At 35.1% G+C, this 18,687-nt stretch overlaps 3 protein-coding genes across 3 annotated transcripts; all 3 read left to right on the top strand.

Moving 5' to 3' along the window:
- The first annotated feature begins 4,970 nt into the window (after positions 1-4,970).
- Positions 4,971-6,792, top strand: LOC109180198. Its single transcript, XM_019329687.1, has 3 exons — positions 4,971-5,670; positions 5,760-6,705; positions 6,783-6,792. Exons 1-3 carry the CDS (start codon positions 4,971-4,973, stop codon positions 6,790-6,792), a joined length of 1,656 nt encoding a protein of 551 aa, XP_019185232.1.
- A 4,049-nt stretch (positions 6,793-10,841) lies between these two features.
- On the top strand, positions 10,842-13,972 carry LOC109180335. Its single transcript, XM_019329857.1, has 2 exons — positions 10,842-11,507; positions 12,932-13,972. The coding sequence occupies exons 1-2, from the start codon at positions 10,992-10,994 to the stop codon at positions 13,643-13,645; spliced, it is 1,230 nt and encodes a 409-aa protein (XP_019185402.1). The 5' UTR covers positions 10,842-10,991; the 3' UTR covers positions 13,646-13,972.
- A 1,015-nt stretch (positions 13,973-14,987) lies between these two features.
- On the top strand, positions 14,988-18,366 carry LOC109180333 (protein AUXIN SIGNALING F-BOX 2-like). The gene is made up of 3 exons (XM_019329852.1): positions 14,988-16,244; positions 16,830-17,325; positions 17,435-18,366. The coding sequence occupies exons 1-3, from the start codon at positions 15,769-15,771 to the stop codon at positions 18,200-18,202; spliced, it is 1,740 nt and encodes a 579-aa protein (XP_019185397.1). The 5' UTR covers positions 14,988-15,768; the 3' UTR covers positions 18,203-18,366.
- The last annotated feature ends 321 nt before the right edge of the window (positions 18,367-18,687 follow it).

Genomic DNA, 18,687 nt, shown 5'->3' on the forward strand with positions numbered 1-18,687 from the left:
TCCTCTTATTCTTGTCTTCCCCTCCTTTTTATAGCTAGCCTATCCCAAAAGTGTCCGTTGGACCATTTAGTAGGGTATTGATGAGTGATAATAAGGGTAGTAAGTAAGGGTTTAAGTGGGGGTTATGGATAATAATAATAATAATAATAATAATAATAATTAGATAATTGACTAGTGGTAATAAGTGGGGTAATAATAAGGTAGTAAATGGGCTAACGGCTAGTTTAGGCCAACTTCCTACCCGTGCCGACTTTCGGGTCGAGCCGACTCCCGGGTCGAGCCGACTCCTCGATTTGGCTCGTATCTCTTTTGGACTTGCTCCATTTTCTTCTTGGACTTCTCTTCTTCGTTCAGGCTTTATCTATTTTCTTCTTGGGCCCCGAGCCCACGGGGTTCACACCCCATCACATTGAAGTTGTGTTCATTGTAATTCATGATTTTTAAAAGTGTTAATTTAGTACCTTAATTATGCATTTTTATCAATTTTGATCACATCGGCCAAATGTGATTGAAATTTTTTTAATCAACAATTAATCTTAAATGGGGAAAAGTCGTCATTTCAGGTTAACTCCGAATTGGGAAAGTGATGCTTGACCAAAGTCAATTTTCGACCTCTGGGACTTGCCGTCCGCTCAGCGTCGGGGAGAAAATAATAAGGGCAATGAGTTAAGATAAAGCAAAATAATGCTCTAGAGAATATGGGAGAAATGAACTAAAGGAGATGTATTCAATCATGACTTTTATAGAGTTTCAAATACTTTTAAAATGATAGATTTTAATAAACTTTGATTGACTTTCACAGAGTCATTCAAAACTTTTTAAAACGTTATAAGACTCTATAAAAGTCTATATAAAAAACAATTCATACACTTTTATCAACTTTTTATTTTAAAAAGTCTACAAAAGTCATTGAAACTCTAAATTGAATACATCCTTACAAACTTTTAATGATTTTGATTAATAAACTTTCAATGATTTTTATCATTTATAATTTTTTTTATAAAACATTTACAATATATCATAAAATTCTTCTTATTATATAGTTTTTCACCCATATCATCATTCTCAACATTATTATTTTTATCCATAGTATGCTAAGACTTATGTGGTAATTACTTTTATATATATATATATATATATATATATATATATATATATATATATATATATATAATTAATAAACATTAAAAAAAAAGCTATTTCATTAGAAATTCATAACAATATTGAACAATAAAATTTATAATAAAAGAATTGATCAAATAAAATATTTAAAAATATAATTACAAGTTATATAAAATAAAAAAATAAAAATCTTATATTAATAATATATATAAAAAATTATACTTGATATATGGCTAGGCATCATGCAAAGAACTATTATTTGCAATAGCAATTTGAGACTACAAACAACAACAAGGTGCTACTATTTGCAACCCTAAATTGTTGTTGCGAACAGTAGTTCGATATTCGTAGTAACATGTTGTTATATATATATATATATATATATATTACGAATATAACCATAAAAAGAATAAAAATCAAAATATACAAATACTTATATGAATATTATGAAACATATACTAAAATTTGACGACGAAAAATTTGCTTTGTTCATGTATTTAGGGAGAAATAGAGAAAGTTAGGGATAAAAAGTTCATAGAAAAAATAAAAATAAATATAAACAAGCAATAATGAAGTAAAAATAATATTAGAGAAAATTTCAATTTTGATCCACGGATTATTAGTGGTGTATTAATTGCAGCACTTGACTATAAAAAACGTTAAATTAGTACCTTGACTATGCGATTTCTATCAATTTTGGTCACGCCGGCCAAATTACCGGCGATTTGTGACCGAAAAATTTAAAATTAACAATTAGTCTTAAATGGGAGGGGCAAAATCGTCATTTCATGTGACTTTCTTCTTCTTCCATTCCTTGCACCGGCAGTGCAATTCCGATGACTTCTTGGCCATGCAGCGGCTGAAACCACCACCCCAACCGTTGGACTACTACACTGACTGTTAACAATTGTGACCTCTCCCATTTTTTGGCACAGCTGGGTTTCATGCAATTTTTCATTTGACAATTTCTGTTGCCACTGTCATTGAGAGGCCTGAAGGGATCAATATATAAAATCTGGGAACTTTCCATATACTGTGTGTAAATATTTTGCGGGAAGGTGACTTTTATATTGGATTCATATAATCATATTTCCTTGTAACAGTATCTTCTCGTCATGGAACTCGCCAAGGGCGGCGATCTCTTAACCAAACTTGGCGGCGGCCGGTTCAACAACTCCACGGCCCGCCGGTATTTCCGGGAGCTGATCTCCGCCCTCAGTTTCTGCCACCAGAACGGCGTCGCCCACCGCGACATCAAACCCCAAAACCTACTCCTCGACGGAGACGACAACCTCAAGATCTCCGACTTCGGCCTCTCCGCCCTATTATCCGAACACCTAAAACATATCGGCGTTGTCTTCTAGAGTGATGAAGCTTGGTATACTTAGGCGGGTAGAATTGCATTTAGGCGGGTCGGGTTAAATTTTGGTCAACAACCCGTTTTCTCAAATGGTAAAAACAACATGAAAATACTATTTTGCCCCTTCTAAATCGGTCTATTTGTTGACTTGCTTTTTTCCGGTCACAAATCGCCGGTAATTTGGCCGGCGTGACCAAAATTGATAGAAATCGCATAGTCAAGGTACTAATTTAACGTTTTTGATAGTCAAGTGCTGCAATTAACACACCACTAATAGTCAGTGGATCAAAATTGAAATTTTCTCAATAATATTATTTTGAATTTTTAGAGAAAGATTGTAAAGTTTAGGAGAGAGAGAAAAACTGGTAGAGTTGTATAAGGAAAATATAGGATAATGAAGAAAAAAATAATTTTATTAAATTTAGATAGGTTTATAAAGTTTAAATAGGGAGAAAAAATAAAGTTTAAATAGAGAGAGAAAACATTCAAAATTGTTAGAAAGAAACTTTTGAAATATTGGGGTTGATTGTTGGATTTCAACTATTTATATTTGAGAATGAAAAGTCTACAAAAGTCATAAAATTAAAAAGTTTACAAAAATTCATAACTTTTTTAATACTACAGAACTTTTAAAGACTCTTTAAAAGTCCTAATCGAATACCACACGACTTTTAAAGACTCTTTAAAAAGCTTGATTGAATACCGCATGACTTTTAAAAACTATCTAAAAGTTTGAATTGAATACCTCCAAACTTTTAAAGTTCATAAAAGTTTTTAAAATTCTATGAAAGTCATGATTGAATACCCCTAAGATATGGGTGTTGCTATTTGCACCACCCATTGACTAAAATGAGGTATAAAGCACTTTGAAAATGTAAAAAGGTAGTAAATATGGGTGGTGCAAATAGCCTAATGGGTGGTCAAAATGCTATTTGCACCACCCTATTAAATTTACAATTATGAGGTCAAAATGTAATTTAAAAAAAAAAAAAAAAAAAAAAAAAAAAAAAAAAACGGAGCAGCCAGCAGCCATTTTTTTTTTTTTTCTGCCTCCTTGCCTTCCTGGTCCATTTTTTTTGTTTTTCGATATATGTTTATTTTAAATTTATGATTTCAATAGATAGTTTTTTGAACTTGATAATTTTAATACATATATTTTGTAAATTTACAATTTCAATTCATATTTTTTAGTTAATATTGTTGTTAGTGAAATGAAATTACGTGTAGAATGAATGGCAAGGAATCCAAAAGACTTAAATGGCTCTATATATATGTGGTGTGTGTGTGTGATGTACATGTCATACAATCAAAATCAAAATCAAAATTCGTGTGTGTGTGATGGACGGTTGGATAGATAATTTGTTTAGCTACAACGATCAAAATCAAAGCCAATTTCTTAGTTACAATGGTCCAAATCAAAATCAACAACATTACGAGGTATTTTAATTTTTTTTTTATTTGAATTGTTACTGAAATGTTACAATTGAACTTATGTATATTTGTTCATTGCTTTTATATATTATTTAAAAATTTAAGTTCATTGCTTTCATATATTATTTAGAAATTTAAGTTCATTGCTTTCATATATGTTCATTAATTTCATATATATATATATATATATATATATATATATATATATATATATGTGTGTGTGTGTGTGTGTGTGTGTGTGTGTGTGAACTTAGTAAATTGAATATTACGTATTATTTATATATTCATTGCTTTTATATATTATTTAGAAATTTAGATATGTATATTTATTTTTGATTAGAAATTCATTGCTTTAATATATCAATATTGAATATATTATTTTGTCTTTATATATTAAGAGTTGTTATTTGTTTGTTTGTTTAGGACGAAAATGCAATCGAAATTTATGATGACAATAGAACTAAAGATGATGATCAAGTGAACCTAAATCTCGAGGTTGCATGCGAATTGTCTACAGAAACGGTAAACAAAATTCATACGCATACTTATTATTATTGTAAGCATGTAATTATTAATATTAATATTATTATTATTATTATTATTATTATTATTATTATTATTATTATTATTATTAATTAGTACGTATACTTATGATTATAATTAATTAATTAGGTATTTTTATTATTGATACAAATAATTTTTTTATTAGGCATTCATGTCTCGCGAAGATTTAATTGAATGGGTTCAAAGTAGAGGTCGGGATCTCGGTTATGTTATTGTGATTAAAAGGTCCCGGAATAAAAGTCCTACAGTTATATTTCAGTGTGACCGTGGTGGTACTTACGTGCCAAAAAAAATCTCATCTAAAAACACGGGTACAAGAAAAATTGATTGTCCATTCCAATTGGAGGGGAAATACATACGTGTTGATGGTTGCTGGAGGGTTAGGGTAATATGCGGAGTCCATAATCATGAGCCTGCATTGCACCTTGAAGGTCACCCTTATGCAAGGCGATTATCAGGAAATGAAGTCGAATTGGTGGAAAATTTGTCAGCGATGCATGTGAAACCACGAGATATTTTAACGTCGGTGAAGATGCAAAATCCGGATAATGTTTCCATCACAAAAACCATATACAATGCACGCCAAAAATTCCGGATGATGGATAATGCAGGTAAAACTCAAATGCAAGTTGTTATGTCTTTTTTACATAACAATGGTTATGTGCATGAGAGTCGAACTAATAATGCAACAGATGAGTTAGAAGATTTATTCTTCGTTCATCCTAAATCTATGGAGAAGTGGCGTGCATTTCCACATGTCCTGTTGATAGATGCAACCTATAAGACAAATAGGTACTCGATGCCTCTCGTCGAAATGGTTGGTGTAACTTCGACCAACATGACATTTTGCATAGCGTTCGCCTTCATGCACAAAGAGAATGAGTCCAATTATACTTGGGCATTAAATTATCTCAAAGCCACAATTGAGGGATGCATTACCCCGCGTGTTATCGTCACGGATCGAGAGTTGGCATTGATGAAAGCATGTAAAAATGTGTATCCGGATGCTAAAGGATTACTTTGTAGATGGCACATCTATAGAAGTATTTTGAGAAAGTGCAGGGCATCGATCCCCTCAAACCATCATTGGGATTTATTCTACAAATCATGGAACGCATTAGTTGAGTCTCAGACTCATGAATCATATATGTTCCATTTAGCTCAAATACAAGCAGTTTTGGTTGACTTTCCAGGTATTATTCGATGTATATTTTAATATTTTTTTAACAAGGCATATTTGTTCAACTACTGTAATTATTTCTTCAATTATTCACATTTTCAGGTGTTTTTGGTTATATTGATGATAATTGGCTGCAACCGTATAAAGAAATGTTTGTATCTGTTTGGACTGATCGATATCTCAATTTTGGAAATCACACCACGAACAGAGTTGAGAGTCAGCATGCCAAGTTAAAAAAATACTTGGAGTCATCGCAGTCAGATTTGGAGACATCATTGGTTTATATCGACAGAGTCATTCAGTCACAGGACACATCCATCAAAGCAAGTCTTGAACAAAGCAAAATTTTGATTCGACATCGGTTCAACACGTCACATTTTCAAGAATTGCGAGGATTTGTGTCTATTCATGCACTGAATCTCATTTTTAATGAGTTTGAGAGGTCACGGGCTGGCGGGATTACTTTTGAAAATTGTGGATGTCGATTGCGAACAAGTTGTGGGCTTCCATGTGCACACGAGCAGGTAACATATTTTAACTGTGGTAAGCCTATCCCACTTGATTCGATTGATATCTTTTGGAGGAAGCTCGACTTATCATCTTCCATCTCTCTAACCAATGAAGATTTTGGTGTTGAGCATGAGCTTCATATGTTTAAGGATCAGTTCAAGAAACAATCAAGAACCGGTAAATTCAACATATTGAGAAAGTTGAGGGAGTTGATCGCGCCATCTACAACTTCGATCCGTGAGCCACCCGTGCAAATAAATGTTCGTGGGCGTCCCACTTCAAAAAACAAATCTCTCATAAGAACTCTATCTCTCAGAAAAACTAAAGCCGAGCCAAATAATATTCAATTTCAAGAACAAGCTCGGAATAGTTGTTCAGCTGCACCAACTTCAGGTGATAGACACTTTTACCATCCATATATGCTTCAACTTCCGGTTATATTCCATCCTTTTATCATGCAAGTGCAAGATGTGAAATCTGACGGAAACTGTGGATTTCGAGCCGTAGCTCTCTGTCTCGGTTTTAAGAAGGACGAATGGTTCAAAATTCGATCCAATTTAATCGAAGAACTAGAGTCTCACACAATGGAATATACCGATATGTTTGGAACTCAAGGATGGTATAATGCCTATAACATGTTGATTTTTTTGCACAAGATCGGTGTGCACCAGTTGAGCACTGGATGACTATGCCGGAGATGGGTGTACTAATTGCTTCCCGATACAATGTGATACTACATGTTTTGAGTATGGCCGGCAGTACAACATATTTACCACTTCGATCTAGCCCACCACCTTGGTACGAGCATGTAGCAATAACCCTTGGTTATGTTAATAATAACCATTATGTCAAGGTAAGATTGACAGGAGGGTACCCAATGCCTACAATTGCTCCACAATGGGCTTATTTTAGATATGATTGTGCAAATGCATGGATGACTCCATATATGAATAGGATTGAAAGTTACAATGAGCATGTACGCTCTAATTGTACTCGGGAAAATGTTATATTAGATTGAAATTGAATGAATTTATTTTTTATTTTATTTTTATTGTGAAGTTAATATATTTTTACAATTTTTAGCGATTCAAATTTTATTTATTATATCTCTATAAAAAAAGATAAAATAATGAATACAACAAATTTAAGTTATAAAAAATATTAAAATAACAAAATTAATCATTATTTTGAATTTAAAAATTAAACCATAAACAAAAACAAGTATTGAAAATAGAAAGTTAAAAAAATTATATTGAACAAAAAAAACAAGTATTGAAAATAAAATTTAAAAACATATGTATTGAAAATAAAAATTTTAAAAATAATTACACAAATAATTAAAAAAAAAAAAGGCGATCATTTTTTTTTTAATGTTTATTGTTAAAAAATAATAAATAATAAATGTTACCACCTACTTTGACTACATTTATTTGCACCACCTACTTTGGTATTTGCACCATCTATTTGACCTATTAAATAGGTGGGTGCAAATAGTAAATAGGGTGGTGCAAATAGAACTTCCCCTAAGATATTCTAGCAAGTGGATCTTTAGTCATGATTGAATACCCCCTAAGATATTCTAGCAAGTGGATCTTTAGTCATGATTGAATACCCCTAAGATATTCTAGCAACTGGATCTTATAATGAGAGCACAATTACTTTTGATAAAAAAAAAAAAAGTTTTAATTTCGACGTAGCCAATACAATATATTTGCTGCCTTTTAAATCAAATATTGAAATCATTTTAAAATTTTACATATTCCAAAAAGACAGGAAAAAAATAAATAAATAAATATTGTATGAAGCTTAAAGGAAAGCAGCACTATATTTTGTCTCAAAAAAAAAACTGTGTCTTGGGTCATTTAATTGCCTGACCAAGAGTTGAATTGAAGTCGAATTTACTGAAATCAAAATCATCGGAGAAACACCCGTCGGCAGTGACGACGACTTTGGACTCCAATGGCGATGTAAGAAGGAGCAGCTGAGCGGACGACAAGTCCCAGAGGTCGAAAATTGACTTTGGTCAAGCATCACTTTCCCAATTCGGAATTAACATGAAATACGATTTTGCCTATTCTATGTAAGATTAATTTAGGATTTAAAATTTTCTGGTCATTTAGTCAGCATGACTAAAATTGATAAAAATTACATAATTAAGGTATTAAATTAACACTTTTAAAAGTCAGGGATTATAATTAACACAACTTCAATAATCAATGGACCAAACTTGATTTTTTTTTTTTTTGTTAAATCATCAAAATTTTAAAATCTTCATATTTTTAACTACAACCATTCAAACATTTCCATTTCAGTTAAAAACATTGACACATTGACACTGGAAAACAATAGAAAGTAAACAACTTTTTTGTTTTCTTCCCGAGATTTTTGCACTTTTAATCCCACGACTATAGTGACACTATTAGGATTGATATGTGACTTTCAAATATTGTCATTTCGGCCCACGACTATTGTTTTTGTTGTAAAAATGGTCTTTCCGGCCAATTTTCTATCAATTTTTCATCGGAAAACAAATTTCTCATTTCAAGCAGGGATAAAATAGACATTTACATTGCCCTTGCGATCGTAAAGTATGAATCTTTCGGCTCCAACTCTAGAATGGTACATAACCCATTCTTTTAAGTTTTTGGCGACATTATAGACCATGGTGGTAGCTTAGAGCTTGGACTTCCGGTTCCCCCGGTTCGACTAGGTGGAGCGGTGGGTTGTAAAACGCCACGATCTTGACGATGATCATATTGTGTCCCACGATTTCTAGGGAGACTTTGATAAGCTGTTTTTCGGCAGGAAATTCTGGGCGGTTGCAGCGAAAGACCGCTTGTATTGAGCTGGTGACGTTCGTTTTGAGATCATTGATTGTTTCATTTTTGGGGATGAAAGCGCAACGGAATTCCATTGGGTTCCGGTTGATACCTTGATGGTTGTTGATGCCCTCCATGAACAAAACGACGTTGTCCTTTGTCGTGATATAGTCGTACAACAGAAAATTCCACTGGAGCAGAGGCGATTGCGAATTTTCCAGGATAGAAGTGAAATTGATCAGAGAATACGAGAGAGTCAAAATCAGTTGCTTCATCAACTTTCTCTGCGCGAGAGCTTCTCGGATATTCGCACTTGAACAGTGACCGATCAGGAAACGGCAACACTTCGACGGGAGATCGCCGGCGAGGTTTCTCCATGCTCGAAGAGGTAGACGTAGGGGTCATCTTCAACCCAAGAGAGCGGATCATAATAAGAGGTCAATAGCGGTCCGAGATTGCAAGGACAATGTAAATGTCTATTTTATCCCTGTTTGAAATGATGGATTTTTTTCTCCGATGAAAAATTGACAAAACATTGGTCGGAATGACCATTTTTGCAACAAAAACAGTAGTCGTGGATTGAAATTACAAAGTTTGAAAGTCACGGATCAATCTTTATAGTGTCACTGTAGTCGTTGGACTAAAAGTGCAAAAAAAAACTCTTTTCTTCCCTATTTTTGATAATCTAATCTAAAAAAGTTTCAATCCAGGTTATACCCCTGGTTTATGTCTGTTTTTTCTATTAAATTTTTTTGTACCTTATGCTATAAAAGTTGTACTACATAATTTTTTGGACAAAAATATCTCTGCCGTTATAACTTCTGTTATCTTTTTACCTTATTATTACCATGTACATGCATACACAATATTTTTTCTTACATCCTTCAATGGTAAGTTTGAACTCATTTAGGTTTTAATTAAAATGTTACATAGTTATATTTAGTAATTTATCATTTCTATAATTTTTATCTAAAAAAAGATTTATGTGAATTATATATATACACACACACACACACACACACACACACAAAAACATAATATGTGTCAATACAAGTTATGTCCTTGATTTTTGTTCCTTTTTAATATGCTAATAAATATATACATTTTACTTTAAATGTTGTACATTTCATTTTTATTGGACAAAATTATCCTTACACCGTTAGTACTTAATAAATCATCAATCTTACCATACACTTACATTTATCATATCTTTTTGGGACCTATTTTTAATTATCTACAAAATGCTAAAATATATATCTTCAACGTCCAAAATTAATCCACAATCCTCATGGGGAGAAGTATCCTCATTTGATCCTTAATATATATATATATATATATATATATATATATATATATATATATATATATATATATATATATATATGCCAAGCACCTTGTGCTCAAATGACATATAGTGACTTCTCCCATGTGTGAAAGAGATCAATAAAATTTTAATATTGAGTATATATTTATTGCGCATGCATATAAAATACTAGTAATAATGGCCCTGTTTGGTAAAATGGCTGTTAGCTGATAGCTGTTTGCTGTTAGCTGATTGTGTTAATTAAAAGGTATAAATAGTTGATAACATTAGATGATTGTAGAAAAGTGTTTGATAAATTAACTATTAGCTGATAGCTGTTTGATATAATTTCTTTTCTCAAAAAGTTAATTGAAAAAGTTGCTTTGAGTAGTTTTTTGAATTTTAATCTTTTAGAGTTGCAAAAAGCTAATTAACCAAACATTTCTATTGATATTTTAACTAAATCAAACAATTAATAGTGGTCAAATAAGTCAAAATGACCTATAGGCCAATTTTTTACCAAACAGGCCAATATACGGAGCGATACAATAATAATTCTCTAAATATTCACCGGCAAATCTATCGATCCCTAATATAACTCGATTTCAGATGCTCATTCCCCATTTTGGATTCTATTTTTACAAGTAACAGTAGATCCTAATCAAAGAGATCCCACTTTTAGTTTTAGCTCATTGTTGATCAATGGGGTCTTCGCAGTCCATTGAAGTAGCCTCTGACGACGAAGAGCAAGTGGAAGAGGGCGTCGGGCAGGATGAGCGGCGAGATTTGGGTCACGACTCTTTGGTCAAGAAGGTCCTTGAACAAGAGCCTGAGATTTTACCCTGCCACGCCTCTGCTTCCCCCCTCTCCCCACAGCTCTCATCTTTCGGCACCCCGCGTCTCCTCGGCCCCTCCATCAAGGTTTGGGACCCTTACAATGTTCTCGCTCCTCCTCTTCCTCCTCATTTCCACCACACTTTCTCCACTCAGGACGACGACACTGTCACGGAGGTGTTCTTAATTTGCAACGGGGAGTGCCATATGAAATTGAGGCCCGATTTGATCGCCGGACGCTGCCCCGAGGCTTCACTCACCCCCAATGGCAAGCGACAAGCCAGAGCCTTGGCCGTGTTCCTCAAGTCCCAGGGCGTTCGCTTCAACGCCGTTTATACTTCACCCCTCGATCGGGCACGCGCTACTGCACTCTCCGTCTGCCAGGTATCTTATCTTTGTTAGCACTAACTAATTGTCAATCTGCCATCTTCCCATTTCTCTTTCTGAGTTAAAATATGGATATGGTATTGATCTCCAATCACAAGTGTTCATTCATATATTGAAAGATTTGTGACATTGATGCCGCACTTGAGGTACATGCACACTGATGAGCTAGCTGCTGTATTCTGTTTGCATCTAATAATTCCAAAACAATATTGCTTCACTGCCTATACTTTACTGCCCTCAATTTGCAAACAGTGTGCTATACTCCGAATTGATAATTAAGCCTCATAGTGGCTTGTAGCATGCTAGATTCATTCTTATGATATAACTCCATAATGAATGTGAACTTTAATTGGATTGGAAGCATACATCCTTAGTTGTTCAATAAATAAAAACAGTCCTTAACCGAAAGATTATAAATAAACAACTTAGACATGAAAAATAATTGGCCGAGACATGGTTTCAGTCTCACAAAGCATTTATCAATCTCTATGTATATACATGTCTGCGTATGTATAATAAAAAACTTGTAACACTTGAAGGAACAACAAAAGTAACAATTTTTGAATAGTGTGGTGGTGTGTAGAAATGCACGACAAGTTGGCACCACTTAACTTAAGGGCTTTTAGGTTGTGACCATGGAAAAATTCTTGCATTCATATAGAGAGAGCTAAGAATTTCTTACTTTAGGCACAACTAATGAGAAACAAGAGACTGTATTCCATTGGAAATACAACCTGAGGTCCACTGAGACAAAATTTGTGCATTGTATATGCCTAAGAGTAGGTGGTCTGAGTGTGCCTAAGGAGTTGTGCGCTTGCAAGAATCTATCATAACCCGCCATCAACAAACTTGATCATCTATTTTCTTATTTCTGTTTCTTGATTTCTCTCCCCTTTTTCCATTTTCTATTTTAAATCTATTTCTCCTTTCTGCCCTTGCAATTAATTGTGGCTATATAGGATGTTAACATGACATTGGTTGTGTATGCTCTTTCTTCAAGTTTGATGGCGAAATATACGCTCTTTCTTCAAATTTGTTGTCACCATGGAATATTAAGGGTGATAAAGCAATTTTCTATGCGTAGTATACTTGCCTGGCATTTGCAAGCTTGGTGTAGTTTCATGGTGCTTATTGTCTTCAAAAGACATGGACACAATTTCTAAAACAAAATGTCAACTTTTGTTTGATAAAAAATGCATGCTGATATACGGAATGCAATGTTAGAAGGGTGGCAATGGACGACATCACTATATAATTATTCTGTTATGTATAGATTATCCTTTTTTTCTTTATATGCTCACTTTTCCCACAGTTCCCCTGATTAAACATTTTTTAAGATGTGGATGTAGATTAAACCATTGTCCTTGTAAATTGCTATCTTCAATTGATTTACCAAGAGAGACATGCATCAAACTATGCAGGAATTAAATTTTTTGGAGGAACAGATACAGTCTTCTGATGCACTTGTTGAAATGAGTCTAGGGCACTGGGAGGGATGTAATCAGTCTGAAATATTTACTTCAGAAACAATGAGGTTAATTGAAAGATTTCAGCCCGACTTTACTGCTCCATCTGGAGAATCACTGAGGCAGGTGGAATTCCGGATGGTACAGTTCCTAAACAGGACTGTCATGGCATCCCATGAAAAATTCAGACCTGATTTTTCTATGTCTGATCAGATTGAGAGTTTTCCAAATCGTGGTTCTCATGCTCTTACAAACTCAGTTCATGACTCACGTGATGGGCCTTCCTTTTCATCACCACAGTGGGATTTGGTTTACAGGCATCGGCAGGGTCTTCCGAGGAAGAAGTCTGGCAAAAGTAGGCTCCAGATTGTTACAAAAACTGGAGATCAGGAGGCCGATGATGAGATGTCTCCTCGAGAAGCAGTTAATCCCAACTCCATTGGTGACATAAGTATGAGAAGTGCCCTTTGTTGTGTTTCTTCACGTGTGGCAGTGATTTCCCACTCAATCCCAATCAAGTGTCTTCTTACTGGTGTCCTTGGATGCAGTGCAGAAATGTCAAGTAAATTGTGTATAGAAGATTCTTCAGTAAGCGTGTTACAGCATTCGTGGAAAATGGGATGGCAGATAAAGAGATTAAATGATACTACACACCTTAGGCTTCTTTAATTTAGGAGTAAATCGTACAGGTTGCTTGAGGGTGAGGGAATCACCAAGAAATGATTATTTGAGAAAAATGTATTCCACAATTCCACATGGATTTGGTGTTGGGAATGGGAGGGTAGGATACTCTATGCTTCTTGTAAGTTGTGATGTAATGGGTTTGCTAAATTCACTTCCAGGTTTCTGTTCTGGACTGGGAATTGCGATTGCTTTCATTTGTAACATTAACAAATGTTGTAATTGTAGCATGTATACACACACATGTCTGTGACTTTCTCTTAAATCAGAAAAATATCAAATTGCATTTTTGCTGCCAGTTATCAGCAGTTGAAGAAGCAAAACAGAAAGAAAAATATTGAGAGGAATTTGACACTTAATATCCAAATTAAATGTTAGTGAAACTTAAATACTTGATATTCTAAATGTATTTGATGATTATAAATAGTTGGCGTGCAATAATGATAATAATAAATAATAATACTCTTTTTTTTTTTTTAGTACTAATTAAACAATATTGTAACTGCTAACGACTTTGTGGTTCAACGGCACCAAACTAATCCCTTAAGTGGGAGGTTGTGAGATCGAGCTAGACGATATTGACTCTTTGTGCTTCATTTGATTGAGAAAGTAGTTATGAACAAATACACATGATAATAGAAAATAATATTGTAATTCTCTTGATAATAATAATACTTGAAAATTTTATTTTTAACCCTTATATTAAACAACATCAAAATAAATGGAACTATGGATGTAACCGTAACTCTCATGATAACAAAAAAAAAAAGGTGTTAAAATATCGAAATAAATATGTGATCCAACCACTTCAAGTAATGGGCCATTGTAATTTAGATGAAATTGTTTGGTATTTAACGTCGACTCTTGGCTTAGTTGGTGGAATAGATGGTGGTGATAATGATAATTCCTATTCCTAAAAATAATAATACGAGTAGTAGTTAAAAAAAAAAAAAAAAAAAAAAAAGTAAAATCCACCTTAAAGAAAAATGAAAAAAGAGATGTGATAATCTGGAGAGTAGGAAATGATTACAGTGGCGAGTGTGTGGAGAAGGGTATGTGGGTGGCACTAAGCCGCCCCCACACAGCGAGTAGGCTGTACTTACTAGTAAGTACAAACAAACTTCACCTTATCAACAAGTGTGGCATTCTTTGTAATTTTTGTTATTATGGGATGTCAATACGGTAACATTGAGAGGGGGAGACATCGAGAGCAGAGAAAGAGACACATGCATGTTGCGTACCTCAACGGTCAAGATTCCTTTCTGCCCATACACCCACCGTCAGATTTCCTTTATCTCAACCATAGTTAAGCTCTGTGTTTAATCACGGTGAACACTCCACTTTACTCTGCTGAGTGCTGACCAGAGGGCACAGAGAGAGAGAGAGGCCTCTTTCTTTCACTACAGCTACTTTTTCTTCTGAAGATGATGAGATGAGATGGGAGAGAGAAAGAAGAGAAGAGACTTTAATTTATGTCTCTGATGATGAGTGACGATTGTTTAACACGGTCGTCATCTTCTGATAATTTGGCCTCTCTTTCTTCCTTTGCTGTATGTTGATATTCATTAGTTTTATCTTTTTTAGATTAGATTTTAGTTTCCTTTCCTCAGATCTGTGATTTTCTTTTTCTCCGTATTTTCCTCTACTTTGTAATCATCACTTCTTTGTTATTTTCCGGATGTTGATGATGATGATGATGATAACTCTTCACCACAATAGTTTCCTCCTTTAGAAATTGAAAGTCTTATCCCAACAATAATTTCCTTTCTCCTCCCTTCTCTACCCTAGACTCGAAGAATTCCCAGATCTCTTATCTCTTTCTGCTATCCCAAATCTGTGTATCTTTTAGTTTGATTTATACATAATTTTCTGGATCTACTGTTTTTTTTTTTCCCTACTTTCCAACTCAGATCTAGCTCTTCTCTAGTTTATGTTTTTATTTTTACAGTCCCAAACAAAAATCCCTAGCTAGTTGGGAGTGTCTTGAATTCAATCAAGAATTTGTTTCTAGTACTACTACTTTTTATTGCTCTTCCGGAGCTTTTGCATAAAGGGTATAAGCTGTGCATCTCCTGGGGGATTTGGAGAGATTTCTGTGTGAATTTGGTGACATGTGTTTGTATCATCAGTGTATGATGAATTACTTCCCGGAGGAAGTTCTAGAGCACGTCTTTGATTTCTTGACGTCGTATAAGGACCGAAATGCAGTGTCCCTGGTGTGCCGGTCTTGGTATAAGGTCGAGAAGTTTAGCAGAGAGAAGGTATTCATAGGGAATTGCTATGCAATCAGTCCGGAGAGGATGATTGACAGATTTTCTAGGCTTAGGTCGCTGACCCTCAAGGGAAAGCCCCATTTTGCGGATTTCAATTTGGTCCCGCATGAATGGGGCGGCTACGTGTACCCATGGATTGAGGCGCTATCCAATGCGTCTGTCAATCTGGAAGAGCTTCGGTTAAAGAGAATGGTGGTTTCAGACGAGGGCCTCGAGCTCCTGTCTCGATCCTTCCCTAATTTCAAGTCTTTGGTTCTGGTTAGCTGCGAAGGTTTCACTACAGATGGTCTTGCTGCTATTGCCTCCTATTGCAAGTATGTATATATGTACTTGCGGTTGAACTCTACTTACTTTTTGCATCTACTTTATTCTCTTCATGTTTAACTACTAGACTAGATTTATTATTCCTCTTTTATTGTGCTTTTTGTACAGTTATTTCTGGTTCACTATTCTTTATTTTAATCTGTGTTTATTGAAATTGGCTTCTTCATATTGTAAACTTTGTTTTAGATCTTTTGAGTAGACTTGTAGTTGTTTGGCATTTGGTGAAACTAATTGGCCTCTCGCTACAACATAATGTAATGTAACCAACTAAAAGTTTTGTGGTTCATTTTTAGAAACACTTGCAACTCAACACTCTGCTGTTGGTTGAGTTGTGTTGGTTGCTTTTTGAAGTATGGCTATTCCATATAGTGTATCTGATGCTTCTTAAATGAGCAATCATCCACACTAAACTGCACCAGACAGGAGGGAACTATCATGCATGTGGTTCAAATCTTCTATTCACTATTTAAGCTGGAGGAGGATGAGCTTTGTTGAATTTGTAACTGAGTGATAGTTTTGATGAGAAACTTCTGTTTATTTTGTGTTTTCATTTTGATTATTGGCTACTGATGCAGGTATCTGAGGGAGCTGGATTTGCAGGAAAATGAAGTTGAAGATCATAGAGGGCAATGGCTTAGTTGTTTTCCTGACAGCTGCACCTCACTAGTCTCACTAAATTTTGCATGTCTCAAGGGGGAAGTTAATCTGGCAGCTCTTGAGAGACTAGTGGCAAGATGTAAAAACCTAAAAAGTCTGAGGGTAAACCATGCAGTGCCTCTTGATGCTCTTCAGAGGATTCTCGTACAGGCACCCCAGTTAACGGACTTAGGGACAGGTTCTTTTGTCAGTGACCCAGATACAGAGGCTTATAAGAAACTAAAAAATGCTTTGCTGAAGTGCTCCTCAATCAGGAGTTTGTCAGGATTCTTGGAGGTTGCTTCTCGCTGCTTGGCGTCTATACACCCAATATGCTCGAATTTGACATCTTTGAACTTGAGCTATGCTCCAGGAATCTACGGTAGTGAGCTGATAAAGCTGATTCGGCATTGCAGGAAACTGGAGCGCTTATGGGTCTGATTTATTTTCCCTCCCTTTTCAATTAATTTGTTACTGTCTTACCTATATTTTCTTAACCATTGCCTTAAATAATTGCCTGATCTGCTAAATACTGATTTCTCAGATTCTAGATACTATTGGAGACAAAGGCCTTTTTGTTGTGGCTTCTACATGTAAAGAGCTGCAGGAATTAAGGGTGTTCCCATCTGACCTCAATGGGGCAGGTTATAGTGTAACAGAGGAAGGTTTGGTTGCAATATCGGCTGGTTGTCCCAAGCTCAATTCTTTGCTCTACTTCTGCCAGCAGATGACTAATGCAGCACTGATAGCTGTTGCCAAGAATTGCCCTAATTTCATTCGCTTTAGGTTGTGCACCCTTAACCCAACTGTGCCAGATGCAGTGACAATGCAGCCATTGGATGAGGGTTTTGGGGCAATTGTTCAATCATGCAAAGGGCTTAAGAGGTTATCCGTCTCTGGCCTTCTAACTGATCAGGTTTTCCTATACATTGGTATGTATGCAGAGCAGCTTGAAATGCTCTCCATAGCCTTTGCTGGTAAGAGTGACAAGGGAATGCTTTATGTTCTAAATGGATGCAAGAAACTAAAGAAGCTTGAGATCAGAGATAGCCCGTTTGGTAATGCAGCACTTCTAGCGGACGTGGGGAAGTATGAAACAATGCGATCCCTTTGGATGTCGTCCTGTGAAGTGACCCTCGGTGCATGCAAGATTCTGGCCAAGAAGATGCCAAGACTGAATGTGGAAATCATCAATGAGAGTGAGCAGGCAGAGACTAGCCATGATGATGGGCAGAAGGTAGAGAAAATGTACTTGTACCGGACATTGGCTGGGCACAGGAAAGATGCACCAGGCTTTGTGTGGACACTATAGATGTGCACCTTGTCTTCATTGCTCCCAGCTGTTAATTGTCAGGGTAGTTTGATTAAGACTGGAACTATTTTTTTTTTTTCTGATGGTGAATTATTTGTGCTTTGGTACTGGTATTTTATTTGGGGAAAAAAACTAATTTTATCAGAGCCAGTTTATGCACTTAATTTGAGTCTTCGGGTCGCCATAAATCTATGCATACCCTTGCATCGCTGCCTTTCTTCTATCAAGAAGCTATTGACAGTCGCGCCGTTTACTGATTACATGGATTGAAATCCAATGCATACATTTGTATGTTTTTTTCATCATAAAATAGGGGGTGGAAAAACTCAAATATTTATGCTTCCCTGCCTTTTTATGTAGAATGGTTGTCGTTGAAGTTAATATCTAAATATTTTTTTAAAAAAAAAGGTTTGGGTATTATTGTTATGCGTTAATATTTGATTGATTCTTGTATAAGTGACATGTAAAATGACGAAAATATGGGA

This window comes from Ipomoea nil, unplaced genomic scaffold (genome assembly GCF_001879475.1).
Source record: "Ipomoea nil cultivar Tokyo-kokei standard unplaced genomic scaffold, Asagao_1.1 scaffold1026, whole genome shotgun sequence".
NCBI classification, from domain to species: domain Eukaryota; kingdom Viridiplantae; phylum Streptophyta; class Magnoliopsida; order Solanales; family Convolvulaceae; genus Ipomoea; species Ipomoea nil.